This window comes from Molothrus aeneus, chromosome 16, assembly GCF_037042795.1.
Source record: "Molothrus aeneus isolate 106 chromosome 16, BPBGC_Maene_1.0, whole genome shotgun sequence".
Classification (NCBI taxonomy): Eukaryota; Metazoa; Chordata; class Aves; order Passeriformes; family Icteridae; genus Molothrus; species Molothrus aeneus.
Window position 1 is genome coordinate 9,067,976 of NC_089661.1, and position 16,001 is coordinate 9,083,976.

Below are 16,001 nucleotides of genomic sequence, written 5' to 3' on the forward strand. Positions count from 1 at the left end.
GTATTCTACTACCCATTCCCCTACCACATTAAAAGAATCACTGTTTGGTAAAAATAGTGCAACGTGAAAATGCTCTGATCCATAATTAACACTTGGTTACTCATAGAGTGAAAACTATATGAAAATCAAACCAGTGCATTCAATGTAACTTGAATCTGAAAAATATCTTCTATAACCAAAGAGCTTGCACAGTTCATGATTCACAATCCTCATCTTTATCTTCTATTTGTCAGTCTGCAGCCTCATTCATAACTTTTTATATTATAGATAGTTGTTATTAATATTGTATTTTGTATGCAGCTATAACTTATCCAGCACCTTTGGGAGTTCCTCAGCACTCTGCAGGATCTTCTGGAAGCAATGGCTGATTAAATCCCAACATGCTCCCAAAGGTGGCTCAAAGACAATATCAGGCTCTTTCACACGGAGCTTGACTATGAGTATCTGAGATAGGAAGAACTGCATTCCTTGATATGGTTCTTTAAAGTCATTGCCATCCTTAGGGAAAAGAAGGAAAAATTTACAGAACAAGGAAGTGAGCTATAGGAATAAAAATTTTTAAACTGTTCAAACTCCCCAAATAGCCTTACTACACAATAACAATGGGATTATCTTCCCTGATATTTATACAAGACCTGGTGTTTCAAACAAGATCCTATGGTGCTGACTCCTAAATGAATCTATAAAAGCTAGAATTAAGAAACTGGATTTAAGCCTATTGCCTTTTCTCTTAAGTAACAGAAGTCCATCACTATTATCATACAGACAAAATTTATTTTAAAAAAAAGTAATCTATAATATCTATCAGAAATAAATTGCAGAATCTAGTTTTAATTGCCTTTTATTGCATGGTCAGTAAGAAGTGCACTACCCCCAAATTGCCTTTACAATAATGGAGTCCTAATCCATGGCTAGATTCTTAATGTAGGTGTTATAATAAGTTAAAAAATAACAAAACAAAACAAATAGAAGAGCCCACTCAAACCAACCCACCAGATGGAACTAAAAAAAAAATTTTAAACCCCACATCAGCCACACAATCATCATCCAGATGCAAAGCTTAGTGCAAGGTCTGACAGTAAATTGCATCAAGCGAGTGATTCAATGGATCCCCTGCAGTGCAGCATTAAACCCATCATATTTATTCATTTTGTCTTATCAAGGTAGGTCCTGGGTGATCCTATATTTTAAAAATTCATTTCATCAAAGAAGCAACTTTATGGTAGCCATAAAGTTGGTATGAACTCCCATGGTGTAATGATTATTGTTATAATTCTGTGCATTACTTGAAATAATATAGGGCACTCACTGGGTATAGACAGGGACACCACACCCACAAATCACCTCTGCAAAGGATTACACACGTGACTGTGCACACTTCTGTCTTCAAAGGGAATTGTTTCTGTGCTTTCAGAGAAATACTGTAACTGGTTAAGACCAAGAAAATTAAACAAAAAAAACCTAAACTAAACTAAGCTAAATGCACACTCACTCCAGACTGAACTGAAATCTGCTACCAACTCTTACTTGTAACCCTAAACCTGCCAAGTGATCATTCAAGTCAGTGGTTCTTGACCATGCAAAAAATCCACTGAGTATAGACAAGCCTTTGAAGGATACAGCCATTTTTTATGGAGGAAAGAGCCATTTGGGACATTTTAGCCTTCAAAAAGCACTAGATTTTATGGCTATATGAATTATCTCCATGTAAGACAGAAAACTATACATATACCTAAAAGCACATACCTTGTGGATCATAAAAAATGCAAGAAGATCTTCTAAAGAGTTAATAACCATCTCACGCAATTGTAATGACATCAGAGCTGCCACAGAGCTAAAATAGCTTTCAACTTTCTTAGAGGAATCAGAGTCCCTTTGAGGAGCAAAATGAAGCCACATATGTCTCTTATCAATAAAAATAGATGCACAAGTTGGAATCCACCTACAATGAAATAATACAAAGTTTTTAAAGGCTTGTTAGTCTTACTTTGCTCCTTGCAACAAAATCTAAACTCAGAAATTACCCAAAGAATGAGTAAAATCCAAAGGGCTAGAAGAGAATTGATAATTAGATATCAAACAAAACTATACCTTCCAGGACTTAGAGAAAACATGAGTTTTAAAGCTAAGGATGCTTGTTATAATGGACCACTATGATTAGTAGTTTAAATCAATAGTAATAGACAAAACAATAGTAAATTATATTGTTTTATTCATTATGAAAAAATATTCAATTATTAGCATTAAATGAGAAAAAAGTTTGTAACATATCTCAGGCAGCAGAATACAAACACTTTCCATCATGTGTCTCATATATTCTCTTTCTTAAATTGACTGATTTCCATAATTAAAAAAAAAAAAGATTTTCCATCACCATTTTTACAGATACAGACTCCACTCATCTCATGATCAGAAACCTTCTGAATTCCAGTCTCCATTTATTCATAGTTTATTACTATTTATTCTTGCACAAGCACTCTTGCAGTTCCAAAGGCTCTGACAGTGTCCCAGTGTTTATTCCTCTGAGGGCTATTCCCCCCTTTGCTTTGGCAGCCTTGTGGCTGGGACTGCTGTCATCTCTGTCTAAGATCTGTTTTAAAAACAGGCCTTGATGTAGGTCAGACCCTGAGATATTCTATTCATCTACAGCTACCAGAGCTGGCACTGACTTGTGCTGAAGGATATCCCGAGCTTCCAGGCAGTGCCTCCGAACGATGGCCTCAAACTCTGCCGGCAGCAGCGGCAGGCGGCCACAGAGCACCTCTGCAGTGCGAACAAACCGCAGGTGGCTGTACCTAGGGGAGGGGAACACAGGGGAGATCCTCAGGGAATGCTGTTTAAACAAAAAACATCCATGAAATATAGGCAGGAAGGCCTCAAGTGTATTACAAACACTACAAATGTAATTTCATTTATACGTATCACTCCATCGCCAAGCTGTCCAACAAGTGCATTTCTGATTGGGTTTTTCTATCCCAGAAAGGGTTTCATAAATTTTAGTTGTACTTGCTGTATTTAAAACTCTTAATTCTTTGCTAAAATTGCCTTCTCCTTTTCCTAGATTCATTAGTTTATCCAGTCATTAAAGAACATACAGAATTAAACCTACTGCTTCTATTCTATATTATTAAGTAGCTATCCTAACTACTCTATGGGGAAAGAAATGAAATTTCAGCAGCATGGAATATATCACAGCCTATAACACACAAGCTTAAATTCCTGCAAATGTTTCTTAAATGCAAAAACAAGCTCTAAGAATTACTAATAACCATATTATCTTCCTAAGATAACACATCTCAATTTTCAAGTGTACCCAGGCAAATTCAACTACAAACATTTGAAAGATACTCAGTTTTAAGAATTCATTTTGTTCATAACAGCAACCAGGATGAGAATTCCAAATCACCATTTACTTGAGCACTGGATCTTAATTTAGGCATAGCACCTTTTAACAAAGGGGATGACCTTCTGACATCATGTAACACATGTTCATTCAGTGATTGCAGGAAACAATCATTTTATGCTGAAATTCTTAAGAGGCTCAAAAACCCAGAATTATTTAGAAAACAGACATATTTTACCACTTTCTATCTAGTGGCTCCTCCAGGATTGTCTGTAGAGAAGTCAGCAGATGCACTCTAAGCAAATCATTAAATAAAAACATGCTACATTTCATTAAGGTCCTATGAACAAGCCATCTTACTGAGAAAGCCAGAGCTCTTGCAAAGTGGGCATGATTGAATTCACTATGAACAGATTGCTTTCATTCCAACTTTTTGATTCTTTGTAAGAGCTGTGCCATGGGACTGGTGCACAGACAATTCTCCGGGGAAAAGGCCGTGGGGTGCTTTGAATAGAAAGTCTCTTCCTCTCAGCTGGATCCAACAAGATATAATCAACTAGAACAAATCATATATATCATGGTTAGACTGTATATATAGCCAAAACCTACATTCAAAACCATTGTATCTTCATAGGTCAGGAAGAAGTAGAATTCTGCACATTTAAAACTAACATAGTCATATAGGCATTTGTATGTTTTTAGTATAAATTACAGCACAATAAACAAATCACAAATTTAACTCTAAAATTATTAAAGGGGGGGGAAAAAAAGATAATTAGTCCTGATTCTAAAAATAGGAGACAGGAGAAACAATTTTTCATTCCATCTCTCCACCTGATGGGATGTAAGGTTTCATAAATAGATATTTGTTGAAATTGTTGAATGCTATATAGCATGATCACAGGTTATTTTCTCTCAGAGATCTACTGACCCCAAAGGAATTCTCCATGGAATGCTAAGAACAGAAGGAGATTTGTTTTCAAAGCACAGTAAATGTCTACACAGTTAGAACTGCTCAGAGATTGTGAGTCTTACCAATGGCTTTCATGATGCTGATACGATAATCTTTCCTAATCTCTCCTTTTAAAAGTGCCAGGAATTTCTCCGGCTCTGGGCCAGGAAGAATGTGAGTTGGAAAATGTTTTAAAATTTTATTCACCACTTCCTTATCCTGAGGTGCCAGCATGTCTTCTCTCACTCCATTATGTATGTAGTGACAGTACCGCTAAAAAATGTTTAAAAGATTACACTTATTGTATGAATTTTGTGACAGATAATTAATTACTACAAAGTATTTTTAGCTTTTTCTATCGCTTTTCTGTAACTGAAAGGTGTTTGAATAGAATGGATTTTGGCTATCTATCTATGCTCTTTTTAAAGCACTGACATCTTTTACAATTCTTCCACTGGTGTTGATGCAAGCACATAGACCACTAGAACTCAGTTCAGCATATTAAATTACAGATCAAAAAAGTACTAGAGAACAACATGAGAGGTTAAGAATGTGGGAAGATACTTAACTTGCAAAGCCTTTACAACAAAAATCAGAGTAGCTACAAACAAATGAAAGAGTTGACAATATTTAGCAGCAGTTACTTAATCTTTCAGATGATTACTGCTGCTACTTTCATCTCAAAAAGAAATTATATAAATACCTCTAAATCATCACTTGAAGGTATCTTTTCTCGCTTACTTATCTCCTTCTCATGTAAATCCATGAGAGCAAATTGTTCTTCTGGGGTCAGTGGCTGGTTGTTTGTATAATTTATGACATGCAGCTCTGGTGTATGAGCAGGTACACTCAGTGAAATGCGACTCACACTCTTTAACAAAGTACTTTTGAAAGAAAGAATACAAGTTTAGTGAATAAAGAAGCAGTAATGTATGACACAGATTATATAAACCACTTGTGCTACACTGAGGACAAGTATGATCTATGGAAGTATTTCAATTATTCAATAAAAAACTCTCACTAAAATTGCATAATACAATATACTACTTTAACATAAAGGATGTAAGCATGCAAACCTTACAACTGCCCAGTATCACTCAGACAGGCAGCATTTTATGAGCAGTTCTATCAGAGTCAAACCTACTAGAAGTTATTTACGTTGCCCAATATCATAATGTATTTTCATGTGATTATCTTATTAAAATCTTGTGACTCAAAAGCCAGTCTTGATGCAGGTACATTTTTTGTAGGGCCTTACCTTCTCATGCTTGGACGCTTAACACAGCATTCAGTAAAAAGAAATATTAAATCACAAATGAAACCAGATTTACTGTAATAATCTGTATCTTTAAACCATTACAGTACATTACCTGTCAGAACTCCATCGTCTCTTTTTCCCCGCAGCTTTAAATCTCAGTTAAGAAAAATCACATAGAGATATCTTTTTCAAATAAGATATTTCATATTGGTGAAAAACAGAGCTAAGATAATTAATCACATAATGAAATAAGAAAAAAATACAATGTCACAGAGAAGCACTGTATGTGATTATTTGGAGGGATGAACCTAACTAGTAAATGTGAAACATTTATATAAGTTATGCATGTATTGGCAAATTTGTCTATACTGACTCTGAACATATAAACGCATTCAAATATGGATACACAGTGAAGGCTGTGATATCTCTATCATTGAAAAGGACTTCATTTTTTTAATATTTTTTAATTTTAAATCCCGTGCAGTAGGAGTGTAGTTGTTGGCTATGGAGTCACTGGGGCTTCGGTAGTGCTGCTGTTCTTTAAAGGGAGCTGCCAAAGTCCATGATGTCTCCTGCATCAAAGGAGGATAACGGGTTTTCTGAAGAACGAGCTGAAATTGGAAAACAAAAGGAAAAGTTTTACAAAGCACGGTAATTTAAAAAGCCTTCTTAGGGCTAGAACAGGATTAAACATCAATTAGTACAAAAAGCAAATACATAGGTCAGACAGGCATTTGACATCCATCCATTTTTACATCACTGTGCTCTCCACACGAATAAGGATAATTTTACAGAACACTTCAGTCATACTCAGGGGTTTTTTTTTGCATAATCAAGGTATTTTTTAATAAATAAGAGAAGACATTATCTGGTTCTTTCTACTCCCCCCACATCTCTATCTTGCTTCTTTTCTTCTTATATTTGCTTAGATTTAGAAAATTCCTATTCCTTAGGCCTTTGTTAATTACCTATCTACTTTGAACACTCAGTCCTTGTAATAGCTGAAGAATAAAATACAAGTTAACAAATTCAGCTCTTGTCTTTCACATCACAGTAAGGATTTGTAGACTTCTTTTGTCTGTTCATTCCATGTTTTCTGAGGTGACTTATTGATGGACTTTTCATCAGTCCTGATGTCTGAACTTTACCAAGATACCTCACAGGCACATGAGATGTATGTCTCAAAATACCCTCAGAGATAAAAGTACAAGAGATACAACCACGAATATACTTGGAATCATTGGTTCATTAAGGCTGGAAAAGACCTCCAAGGCCACCAAGTTCAACCTTTGACCCAGTACCACCATACCCCCCAAACCCCACTGCAAAGAATGGGAATTTGCCAGCAGATGGAATGTGTGCATACCCTGGCAGCAGGGGAGAGAGCACATACCTCATACAAGTCTGAAGGTGCATCTGAAGCAGAAGCAGGTGTAGGCGTGCGCTGGAACGATAATTTCACTGACTGCTTTCGACGACTCATACTGCACATGGAGTTGTTTCCTGACTAGACAGAAATGAAAAGCAACTTCAAAGATGTTTATGAAATACTCTGTTTCAAAAAAGATTCATGAAGAAGGAACAGAGTCCTTCAGTTTTCATCGAAAATTACATATGGCAACTTTTCGAATTTTAAGGAAACAGCCATTCTTTGTGGTGGGTTCCTCATCAAAACATGGTTTTTGCAGTCATTTTATAAAACTTCTAAACACCAGTAAATGCCAGTTTAAAAAAAAAATCTTATTTTTATATCCCTGAAAACTACTTAAAATTAGTTAAATACTTTAAATTATACTAAAAACTCCACATGGAGTTTGTAATGGTATAAACTCTGGACATTAGAATATTAAATCCTACCTGACTGACAAATTGACAGTGAAACAGTCCAAGCTGTGTGAACTGTATTACTGGGGAGGGGAAAAAAACCCTCCAGATTTTTTCCATGTCTGCAAGGAGCCAGTTATAGAAGAAGCTATTACCAGGATGCTGCTGGGAGAAAAAATTGCTCACAAGTACTCTGCAAAGTGTTGTACTACAAATGTCAGGATATCTGACATGTTTTAGGATTATGTTTCACCTCTTCAAGGTGACAATACTTTGATATGGCCTCCAGGATGCCATAAAAGTTCTGTCAGGATATATTCACAAAATTACTAAACCTCACAGTGTTTAAGATGCTTTTGGATGGCAACCTTCCTTAGCATAGGCCAAAGCCTCACCCACAGTCTGTTCTGAGTTTCCTAAATCAAACTTGTTTAGGAGATTCACAAAGAACAATTTCCTGAACACACAGTGACACTGAGAAAAAGGAGGTGGAAGTGTGCTGTATCTGAACACCAGTGAGTTAAATCACCATGGAAGAGGAAGTTATTACCAATACAATTATGTTTGAATAGGATATAATTTTTTTACGTAATTTTAACACACTTTCAGCACATGGTTATTGCTTTCTGACGTATCACTGAAAAACGAGGCTGTTGGAACCTAGTTTCTAGCAGACAAAATTGTGTCCTCCTCAATATCAAAGAAGAGCCCATTTAGAAATAAAATTTGAGAAAGGACTGATTTGATTTACCTCCTTGGTATTCCTCAGCATGCCTGCACACACACAGAAATAAAGACATTATCACTGCCAGACATAACTCATTAAAGAGAGCATGAATTCCTCTTGATTAATGACTAAAGGATTGGGCCTTAGAGTACTTTAAAAATGAATAAATTATGCAGTTCATTAGGATACCCATTCATTCATTCTTAAAGGTATAAGAGTCATTAAAAAAGCCATCCTTCATCCTAAAACAACTCATGACTTATATGCCAAGTAACCTTTCAAACATCTAATATTTGAACAAAGAAATCCTTAATAAAAAGTATGTTATAAAGGATTAAGTCCAAATAATATTTAACAAGAACATGTGTCTTTCAATAAGCCTTCTTCCAATATCAAACCACTAATCACCAGTAATGGCCAATTGCATCTGAAGTTTTGACAAAGTTATTGATCTTTCACAGTCATAGAAGGATCTTACCCTCAGGAGACTTGGGCTCTCTGTTTTTGGCTTTATTTTGCTTTGGCTTTTCCGTTTGCCTAGGATTTTTTGGTCCTCTCCCTCAGTGTGAACATCCTTCTTGTTACATGCACTGGAAAAGAATGAGAGACTCATTTCAAGTACTACACAAGGTGTCAATCAGCTTCTATCCCAGCTGCCAGGAAGAAGAAAAATCAGCTCTCACATTCCTTGTTTACAACAATAACTTCTCTCTTCCTCCATGCTCTTTTTTTCACCATTCTTCTCAAGCTCACTTTTCACCTCAATCTTCCTAACTCCCCCCAGATATCCTTCAAGCAAGACTTTTTTAAACCCTGCCCTTCCCACTTTCTCCAACACCAGTTTCCTCCTTGCTGCCTGTTCTCTTCTAATTTCCCAGGGACTCTGGGCCCCCCAGCTGTGTTTTACAGCAGAACCACACATTAATTACCAAGAAGAACAAGCCCAAGTCAAAAGGAATGGGAAATAGAAAGAGAGAGACACCCTGCATGCCTCACCCATCCACAGGATGCAGAGGTGAACAGGGTAAGGGCAGGAACTACCTGCAGGTGTGCTTGTTACCAGTCCCTCTGCCTGTCACAGCCTGGTGAACTGCTCTGACACTCTGCCTTTCCGTCCTCAGCTTGGTTGCCCCAGTTACAGCATAGCTGGTGCTTGGAGACAGAATTCCCTCCTCCCCCAGCAGAGAGGAAACAGCCCCTTTCAGTGTTGTGCCAAGCTGTGGTCAGGGAGATTCAGTTGTGGAATCAATGAGGACCTGTACAGGCTCCTTTTACCTCTGAAAGTTATGAAAAAATGTAGTCCTGAGATCCCTGAGATATTCTAGAGAGCTCCCAGAGCAGTAAAGCCTCTATAAATCCAAATTTTCTTAAGAACATTGGAAAAAAATATTCAAGAGTCAAAATCTTGAATCCAAACACCTTTACCACTTTTCCACCATTCAGAATCAAATTCCCTGAAGATCTGAACACAGCAGGTGGGATAGTCTCAATTTCTCTAAGCTTGTCTACGTTTGCCTCCCACTCACATTCATCACCATGTCCTGAAAGAGTCTTCCATCACATTCTTCCACAAATGGGAATTACAACCATCCAACATGAGATCTAGCATAGTCTCTTAATAGCTACCCTCAAGAGGGCCTTATACATCTTCTGCCAACACAACAAGAGTTCAAGTTTAAACCTTTTCCCATCATCTTTGCTATTTTTCATCCAGTTTTCTGTGAGCTGTGAGAATGGCTGATATCCCTGAGTTAACAGCACAGTTTTCCTTATGTCTTGCCCTTACACCACCTACAAGTGGAACATTGTTGTTGGCCACTGTTCTTTAAACACGGGCCAGCAGTGCAGGGTACAAAATCAGCAATGCTGCTGCTGGTAATTGCTTGGCTAATGTGTGCTGTAAGTCTCCAAATACTGCCGTGCTGGTTTGCAACATGAATATTTTCCTGCTAATTGGAGCTGACACTGGCATGAAGACAAGCTCAATTAAGCAGCAGTTAAGAGTAACTACTGTTCTCTGTGCACATCAACTCGGATGCTCATATATGCATGCCCTTCTAAGTTGAATAACTTATCTCTGCTGCTTGAAAAACATTAAAACCAGTTGTTTTGTATAGAGGAAGATTATATATGAATTTTTAGCAGAAGAGATAATTATGCATAGCAAGAAAATAATTTACTAAGAAGTACGAGACTATCTTCAAAACTGCAGCTATGGCATGCTTGAAAACAGCCAGAAAATTTAAATCTCCAGTATACTTTAAACTCAGCTCCATTAAACTTTATAGTGCCATTATCACTGAGTTATGTCACACTGCAATTCTGCCAGTAAGTTTTCCCTATGTTCACTTTTTAAAAAAGTATACAAACGAACAAATTTATTATTATATACCTTAGTATACCAGGAATATCAATCCACTATGCACTTTAATAATATGAGTGATTAACACAGTAAGAGCTTAAGCAAAATACACTTGCCTTGACCATTGTCTTCTTGCAGGTATCTTGTTCTAGGCTTTTAGACTCCACAGTCCGAATATGTGTTAATATAATGCAAATCCTATTCCCTTTGTCTACACAAATCCTGGTATCTGCAGAGATCATTGAAATGAGCACCTCAAAGACACACAGCTCCAACAGAATGATAAGTCTAACCCACATAGTTCATAAAACTTCTTTTTGCATTAATTTCCAAATGAAACATGCTACTTATTTTGCTGCCTTTAAAAAAATAATCATGAAACCGTTAACATCCATTTTTGTAATACTCTCAAATACTCTCATAGGTGGCACCAATTAAATTATTAAAACAGGCATGAGAAACATGAATATTTAACTCATTTCTGATTGCAATTTACAGCATGAAAAAATCAGCGTAGCAGAAGCTGGGAATTGACTGAACCTCAGGCTTGCCTGTTCACACCCTCATGATGGCTCCGGAGAACAGCCAGGCCCAACCATCATCGTGCGGCACACCTCAGCGAGCATCGCTGCCGAGAACAGCCCCAGCCAAAGGCTGAGGCACTGCAGCCGCATCGCTTTTGCTGAAAACCCGGCTGAATTCCTAACGCAATTACTCCTCACATGGCACATCTCCCCGAACAGGTTTGCCACGTGGGCACCAAAACACCCGGAGGCAGCAGGACAAGGTGGGAACGTGTGGGAACAGCCACCGGGACGGGGGAAGGTGCTGGAGCCAGGTGAGGCGTCCCACAGCGGCTGCTCCAGCGCCCCTCACGGCGGGACCGAACTCTCCCAGCTCCCGGCGAGCTGCCCGCCAGCCTGGGACGGTGGCACTGGGGACACCCACGGAGCGACTGCTGGCACCGAGGCCGAGCAGCCTCTGCACGCCTCTACAGCGGCACGGAGACCGCAGATACCCTCATTTTCCATCCTCCATTCCAAAAAGCTCCAGGCTGCATGTCCTAAACCAACACAAACCTCTAGGACGGACACTCCTAGGGTGCCCGGACTGAGCGGCTGAGGTAGGGCCGGGGTGAAGGGCAGGACAGCAAGGGGTATGCGATAGGACACCCGAGGGGCATCAGGCACCGCCGCAAGCACCAGCGGCCTTTGCAGCCCGGCCCGAGAGCCGCACGCCCACGGCCGCGCTGCGCCGCCACAGGCGGGCCCTGCCCGGCCCCCGCGGGGAGGAGACAGCGGCGGGAGAGCGGCGCTCCCCCAGCCCGGCAGGCCCGGCAGCCGGGGACGAGCGGCCGAGCGGGGCCGGGCCCGGCGGGCGGCAGCCGCAGGTGAGGGGGACATTGCCGGGGCCGGCGCCGCCCCGCCCCGCCAGCCCGGGCTCCGGCACTGCCCGGCTGGGCGGGAGGGCCGCGGCCCGGCAGCGCCGCGGGAGCGGGGCCGTGTCCCCCATTACCTGCGGGGGACACACGCCGGGGAGCCGCTGTCGGCCCGGGACGCTGGTTCGTGGGGGTGGCTGTGGCGGTGACCGGGGGGTGATCGCTGTGCCCCGGCCGCGGTGCTGGGTGCCGGTGCAGGCCGCGGGCGGTGGCCGAGGTAACGCCCGGGCTCGGGTGCGCCCCGCGGGCAGCTCCTGCCCCGCGCTGCCGGGGCTCACCCGCTGTGTGTGAGTGTGCCCGGGAGGGCCCGTGTGGGTGCGGGGGGCACGGCAGGGACACCGGCACCCTGGCTGCTCGGGGTAGCAAACAGCAAAATGCACCCTCGAAGCTGCCCCTTGTAAGGGTCCCCCTGCAACAACAGCTGGAAATTTTCAGGGAGATTACTGAGCTGAGGTTTCCCTGAAATTGACACAATTCAGTATGTGCAGAGCATCTGGAAGCATACGCCGAGTTTTGAAGCTGTGTGGGGTATGCTCTCGATGCTGAGCACAAGGACACTCACAGAAATAAGTGTCAATTAGTGTGTTACTGGTTTCCAGAACCCATAGCAACAAATTGTCCGTGCAGGTGGTTAGAAGTGATGTTTTTACTGGTAAGTGAATACCCTGATGGGTAAGCACGGGGTTAATGTTATAAAGGGAGAAGAGTCACCTGTATCTTGCTACTTGGCTGTGGGAGTTTCAGAAGAGCTTGCAGGGACAAGCCCTCTACATTAGATGTGCTTTTGTAAAAGTAATGATTTAGACTGTGTATCACTTCAGCTGAAACTTGCATTCTCTCTTTCTACAAAGGAAACATTTTCAAAAAGCATCTCTATGAGCCTGTTACTAATTGTGCCTTAACTTTAAGGGAAGTTGGATGGCAGAGTGAGAACTGGCTGTTCAGAAGAGGTCGTGGCTGAGGATTAATAATATGTCTAAAGAAATGCAGGAACTACAGAAGCAGTGGCACTCCGTGATGCAGACCATCCACAGCAACACAAATGTGGGTCTGAACTGTAATTTTATGTGTTTATAAAGCTCTTCCTTTTGTAACTATCAGCATATCACACCCTGGTTTATTTAAATGCACTCCCTATTTTTTAAGTGAACACTGTAAGGCCTATGGGAGGGCCTGTCCTCCCACACCTTCAGTCAAGAAAGAGGGAAGCCTGTTTTGCATTTTTGTGTTTTATTGGCATAACCCTTTGAGATAGTAGAGCATGCTTTTGAAACAGAGGCAAGAAGTGCTCCTTATTCCAGCTGCAGACTGACAAAAGATCTGTCCTACCTGTGGTTCAGTACAGCAGCAGTAATCTGTGAAAGGTTTCTGTGACAAGAGATTAAAAAAAGTCTAAAACATTTTTCTTTCATCTGCAGGTTGTTGCCTTTATGAATTCTCGTGTTGGCCAATATTTAGATGACCATCCTTTTGTTGCCTTATCACTCCTGATGTTTATTGCAGTGTCAGCTATTCCTGTTGGATTTTTCCTGGTTTTTGTTGTTACAACAGCTGTAATGGCCTGTATTGGTGTAATAGTCATGGAAGGTACTGTATGTATTCATGGATGTACTTACCTATTCCCTCTTAATGCATGTTATCTTTTTCCTTTTTAATTTTTCCTTCTGGAAGCCTGAGTCCTGGCAATTGAGAATTTCTGTGTGTAGTCCTCAAATCTCATCAGTAGTAAAATTCTTTAATACAAGAATAGTAATCTAATTAAGTGTAGTCTATACAGGGGAAATCCTATTTTCCTTTCTAATCCCAGCCACCAGGATATGCCTAAGCCAGTTACCTTGAGCATGCACAGCTTTTAAGGAGGCTACCCAGATGAGTGAGGAAGATGGTTTTCCCAAATTGTTCAAAATTGGGGTTATGGTAGAATGTCAGCTCTTCTATTTGTACATAGACTTAAGTAACAGAGTGCTGTTTTGTTAGGTGTTGTGATAGCCATAGGGGGCATAGCCCTCCTGTGTGTGCTGTGTGGCCTGGGAGCCCTGTCCCTGGGAGTTTCTGGAGTGCTGAGTGTTTCTTACGTTGCACTTTCAACTCTGGTCAACTACTGGTGTGCATCAAGGTGAGTATGGATGGCTTGATCCATGCTTGAATTTCAAACTGTAACTGTGCTATTGCATTCATTGCTTTTTTTTTTTTTCCCTAAATGAGCCACTCTTGCTTAGTCTACTAATGTTTCTTGAATGCTTTGAATCTTGGGCTACCCTCATGGCTTAAAATGCAGCTGTCTGGTCATTGATAGGTATTCAAATGAGCTTTAATTCATGCCCTTTTCCCTTTTTGGGACAGAGGAAACACAATTGCTCTTTAAATGTGAACATGCTAACACAACATGACAGCAGGCAGTAAAATACATCTTTATCTCACTCTAATGTGTTGCTTTAAACATCACTAAAACCTACTATCAAGTTGAATTTTGTGTAGGAGATGAACTCTTACAGTTTTTCCTGCAGGAAGACCCAGCTATCTCTGCTACCTGCATTTGTAAAGTAAAGGAACAAAATGCATTGTAGATTTGGGATAGGCAGAGGAGTACTTAAAAAGGACAGCGTGGTCAAAATAAAAAGAACAGGCTTTGTAGGATACTGCACTGTGTAAGTTGCCAGTTGTGCCTGTCAGGACTTTGGAGGCCTGTTTCAGTCAGCACTGCCTCAGCCAGGCAGCTGAGAGCAGGAGGCAGCAGGCTGTGCTAGAGTGCCACCTGTGGCCCCCTGAAATACCTGCCAGGCCGAGAGCCACGGTAATCACTGTGCCATAGGGAAGAGCAAGAAGAAAAAGCACAGCTGCTCTCTGCTAGGCTTCCTCAGTTAGCTCCTTCAGCACAGCTGTGTTTGCACCGCTCTTGAGGACACACAAAGCTGCCTGAGGTGGCAGCAGAGTGACAAAAGCATGGTGCAAAGCCCAGTTCAGGGCATGCTGCCACATCCACAACACTGCCCACCAGCTCCAGAAGACTTCTGTTTTCCATAGCATATCCAAATGCTCAATCCATCCTACACACCAGCCCCATTTAACTACAGCTTTGATGTTAAAACAGATCACACCATCTATTTTTTTGTTCCTCTGTCTTTTGAGAGAAGCTTAGACCGGCAGCAGATATAAACCTGTCTGGGACATTTCAAAAAGCTCTGCTTTTTTGAGCAAAAAATTAAAAGATAATCTTAGGGAGGAACAGACAATAAAACCATTCTTTTCTCATGTCCACAGGGCTCAGATGAGGAAGCAAGATGCTAATGGAAGTTTACCCCAGAAGCAGCCTGGCTTGGATCTTTCTGCCAATACTGCAAAGAGTGAATAGGTAGATTTCTCCCCACTTCATAGGCACTTAGCTGTACAATCCCAGCATTTGCTATGTAATTGTTTACTCATTAAGCATTCAATCATTGTCTACTCCTGGAAACTGAGAAAAATCAATATACATCTTACACTGGCACTGTAAAAGGGATCTTAAGAATAATTAAGAAGCAGCAGTGCAGTGGTAAGAGTATGTGCGTGATGGAGTGTTCCACAGAGTTTGGTAAAGGGATGTAATAATAGTTGGTACTGTTAAGTCAATGGCAAGGTGAACAGAAAGGGGAGAGAGATATTTGGTTTCTCAGATACTGGAATTCTGAATGTACTCCCTTTAGTACATAGCAGTGGTCATTTTGATACAGAAGTAGCACAGTTCAGAACAGTAGAAATGCATTTTGAATGTGGAAAAATATTTGTAAGCCTTAACAACCTTTGTTAAAATAGAATGAGTACAACAATGCTTTATGTTCATTATAAAGGGAAAAGTGGGTTTGTCATATGTCATGGTCTAAGCTTTTTTCTCCCTTTAGATGTTGTGTTATTCCAAAGGGATATTTTACTTATTCTCATTGCCTCATCATATCAGGGGTATGCTTAGGTCTTGTTTAGGTATTTAAATTGCCTGGTTTGCTTCTCAGTTGTAACTTTTTGTATGTTATTTAAACTTTTTCATTTTTGCAAATGTTATTATATTTTTAAGCATAAAGTATTAACTATTTTAGTTTAATAAAGTGCTGTTTGTTTAACCA

At 40.5% G+C, this 16,001-nt stretch overlaps 2 protein-coding genes across 6 annotated transcripts in view; one reads left to right on the top strand and one right to left on the bottom strand.

Moving 5' to 3' along the window:
• The window catches only part of DNAH3 (dynein axonemal heavy chain 3), a 50,748-nt gene extending 43,703 nt beyond the window's left edge, over positions 1 to 7,045 (bottom strand). The window contains exons 1-9 of the mRNA XM_066560984.1: positions 6,947 to 7,045; positions 5,960 to 6,164; positions 5,666 to 5,699; positions 4,999 to 5,179; positions 4,379 to 4,568; positions 3,704 to 3,899; positions 2,670 to 2,795; positions 1,747 to 1,942; positions 319 to 498 (exon numbers count right to left, since the gene is read on the bottom strand). Of these exons, the coding sequence (XP_066417081.1) occupies positions 319 to 498; positions 1,747 to 1,942; positions 2,670 to 2,795; positions 3,704 to 3,899; positions 4,379 to 4,568; positions 4,999 to 5,179; positions 5,666 to 5,699; positions 5,960 to 6,164; positions 6,947 to 7,045 (1,407 nt within the window). The remainder of the gene's footprint in view (positions 1 to 318; positions 499 to 1,746; positions 1,943 to 2,669; positions 2,796 to 3,703; positions 3,900 to 4,378; positions 4,569 to 4,998; positions 5,180 to 5,665; positions 5,700 to 5,959; positions 6,165 to 6,946) is intronic.
• Positions 7,046 to 11,099: 4,054 nt separating this feature from the next.
• Positions 11,100 to 16,001, top strand: LDAF1 (lipid droplet assembly factor 1). Of its 5 annotated transcripts, none has more exons than XM_066561092.1 (5): positions 11,100 to 11,589; positions 12,819 to 12,948; positions 13,323 to 13,491; positions 13,882 to 14,020; positions 15,166 to 16,001. In XM_066561092.1, exons 2-5 carry the CDS (start codon positions 12,877 to 12,879, stop codon positions 15,254 to 15,256), a joined length of 471 nt encoding a protein of 156 aa, XP_066417189.1. In that variant the 5' UTR covers positions 11,100 to 11,589; positions 12,819 to 12,876; the 3' UTR covers positions 15,257 to 16,001. The 5 variants fall into 5 exon arrangements, with proteins under 5 accessions (XP_066417189.1, XP_066417186.1, XP_066417185.1 ...); XM_066561089.1 differs by having other exon boundaries at positions 11,102 to 11,589; positions 12,814 to 12,948; XM_066561088.1 differs by lacking the exon at positions 11,100 to 11,589 and adding an exon at positions 11,729 to 11,856 and having other exon boundaries at positions 12,814 to 12,948.

Excerpts from the sequence above, each read along its gene's own strand:
- LDAF1 (XM_066561092.1), top strand. The coding sequence starts at position 12,877 with ATGTCTAAAGAAATGCAGGAACTACAGAAGCAGTGGCACTCCGTGATG. Across the intron at positions 12,949-13,322 it reads CCATCCACAGCAACACAAAT|GTTGTTGCCTTTATGAATTC; the intron begins GTGGGTCTGAAC and ends TTTCATCTGCAG. Across the intron at positions 13,492-13,881 it reads TGGTGTAATAGTCATGGAAG|GTGTTGTGATAGCCATAGGG; the intron begins GTACTGTATGTA and ends CTGTTTTGTTAG.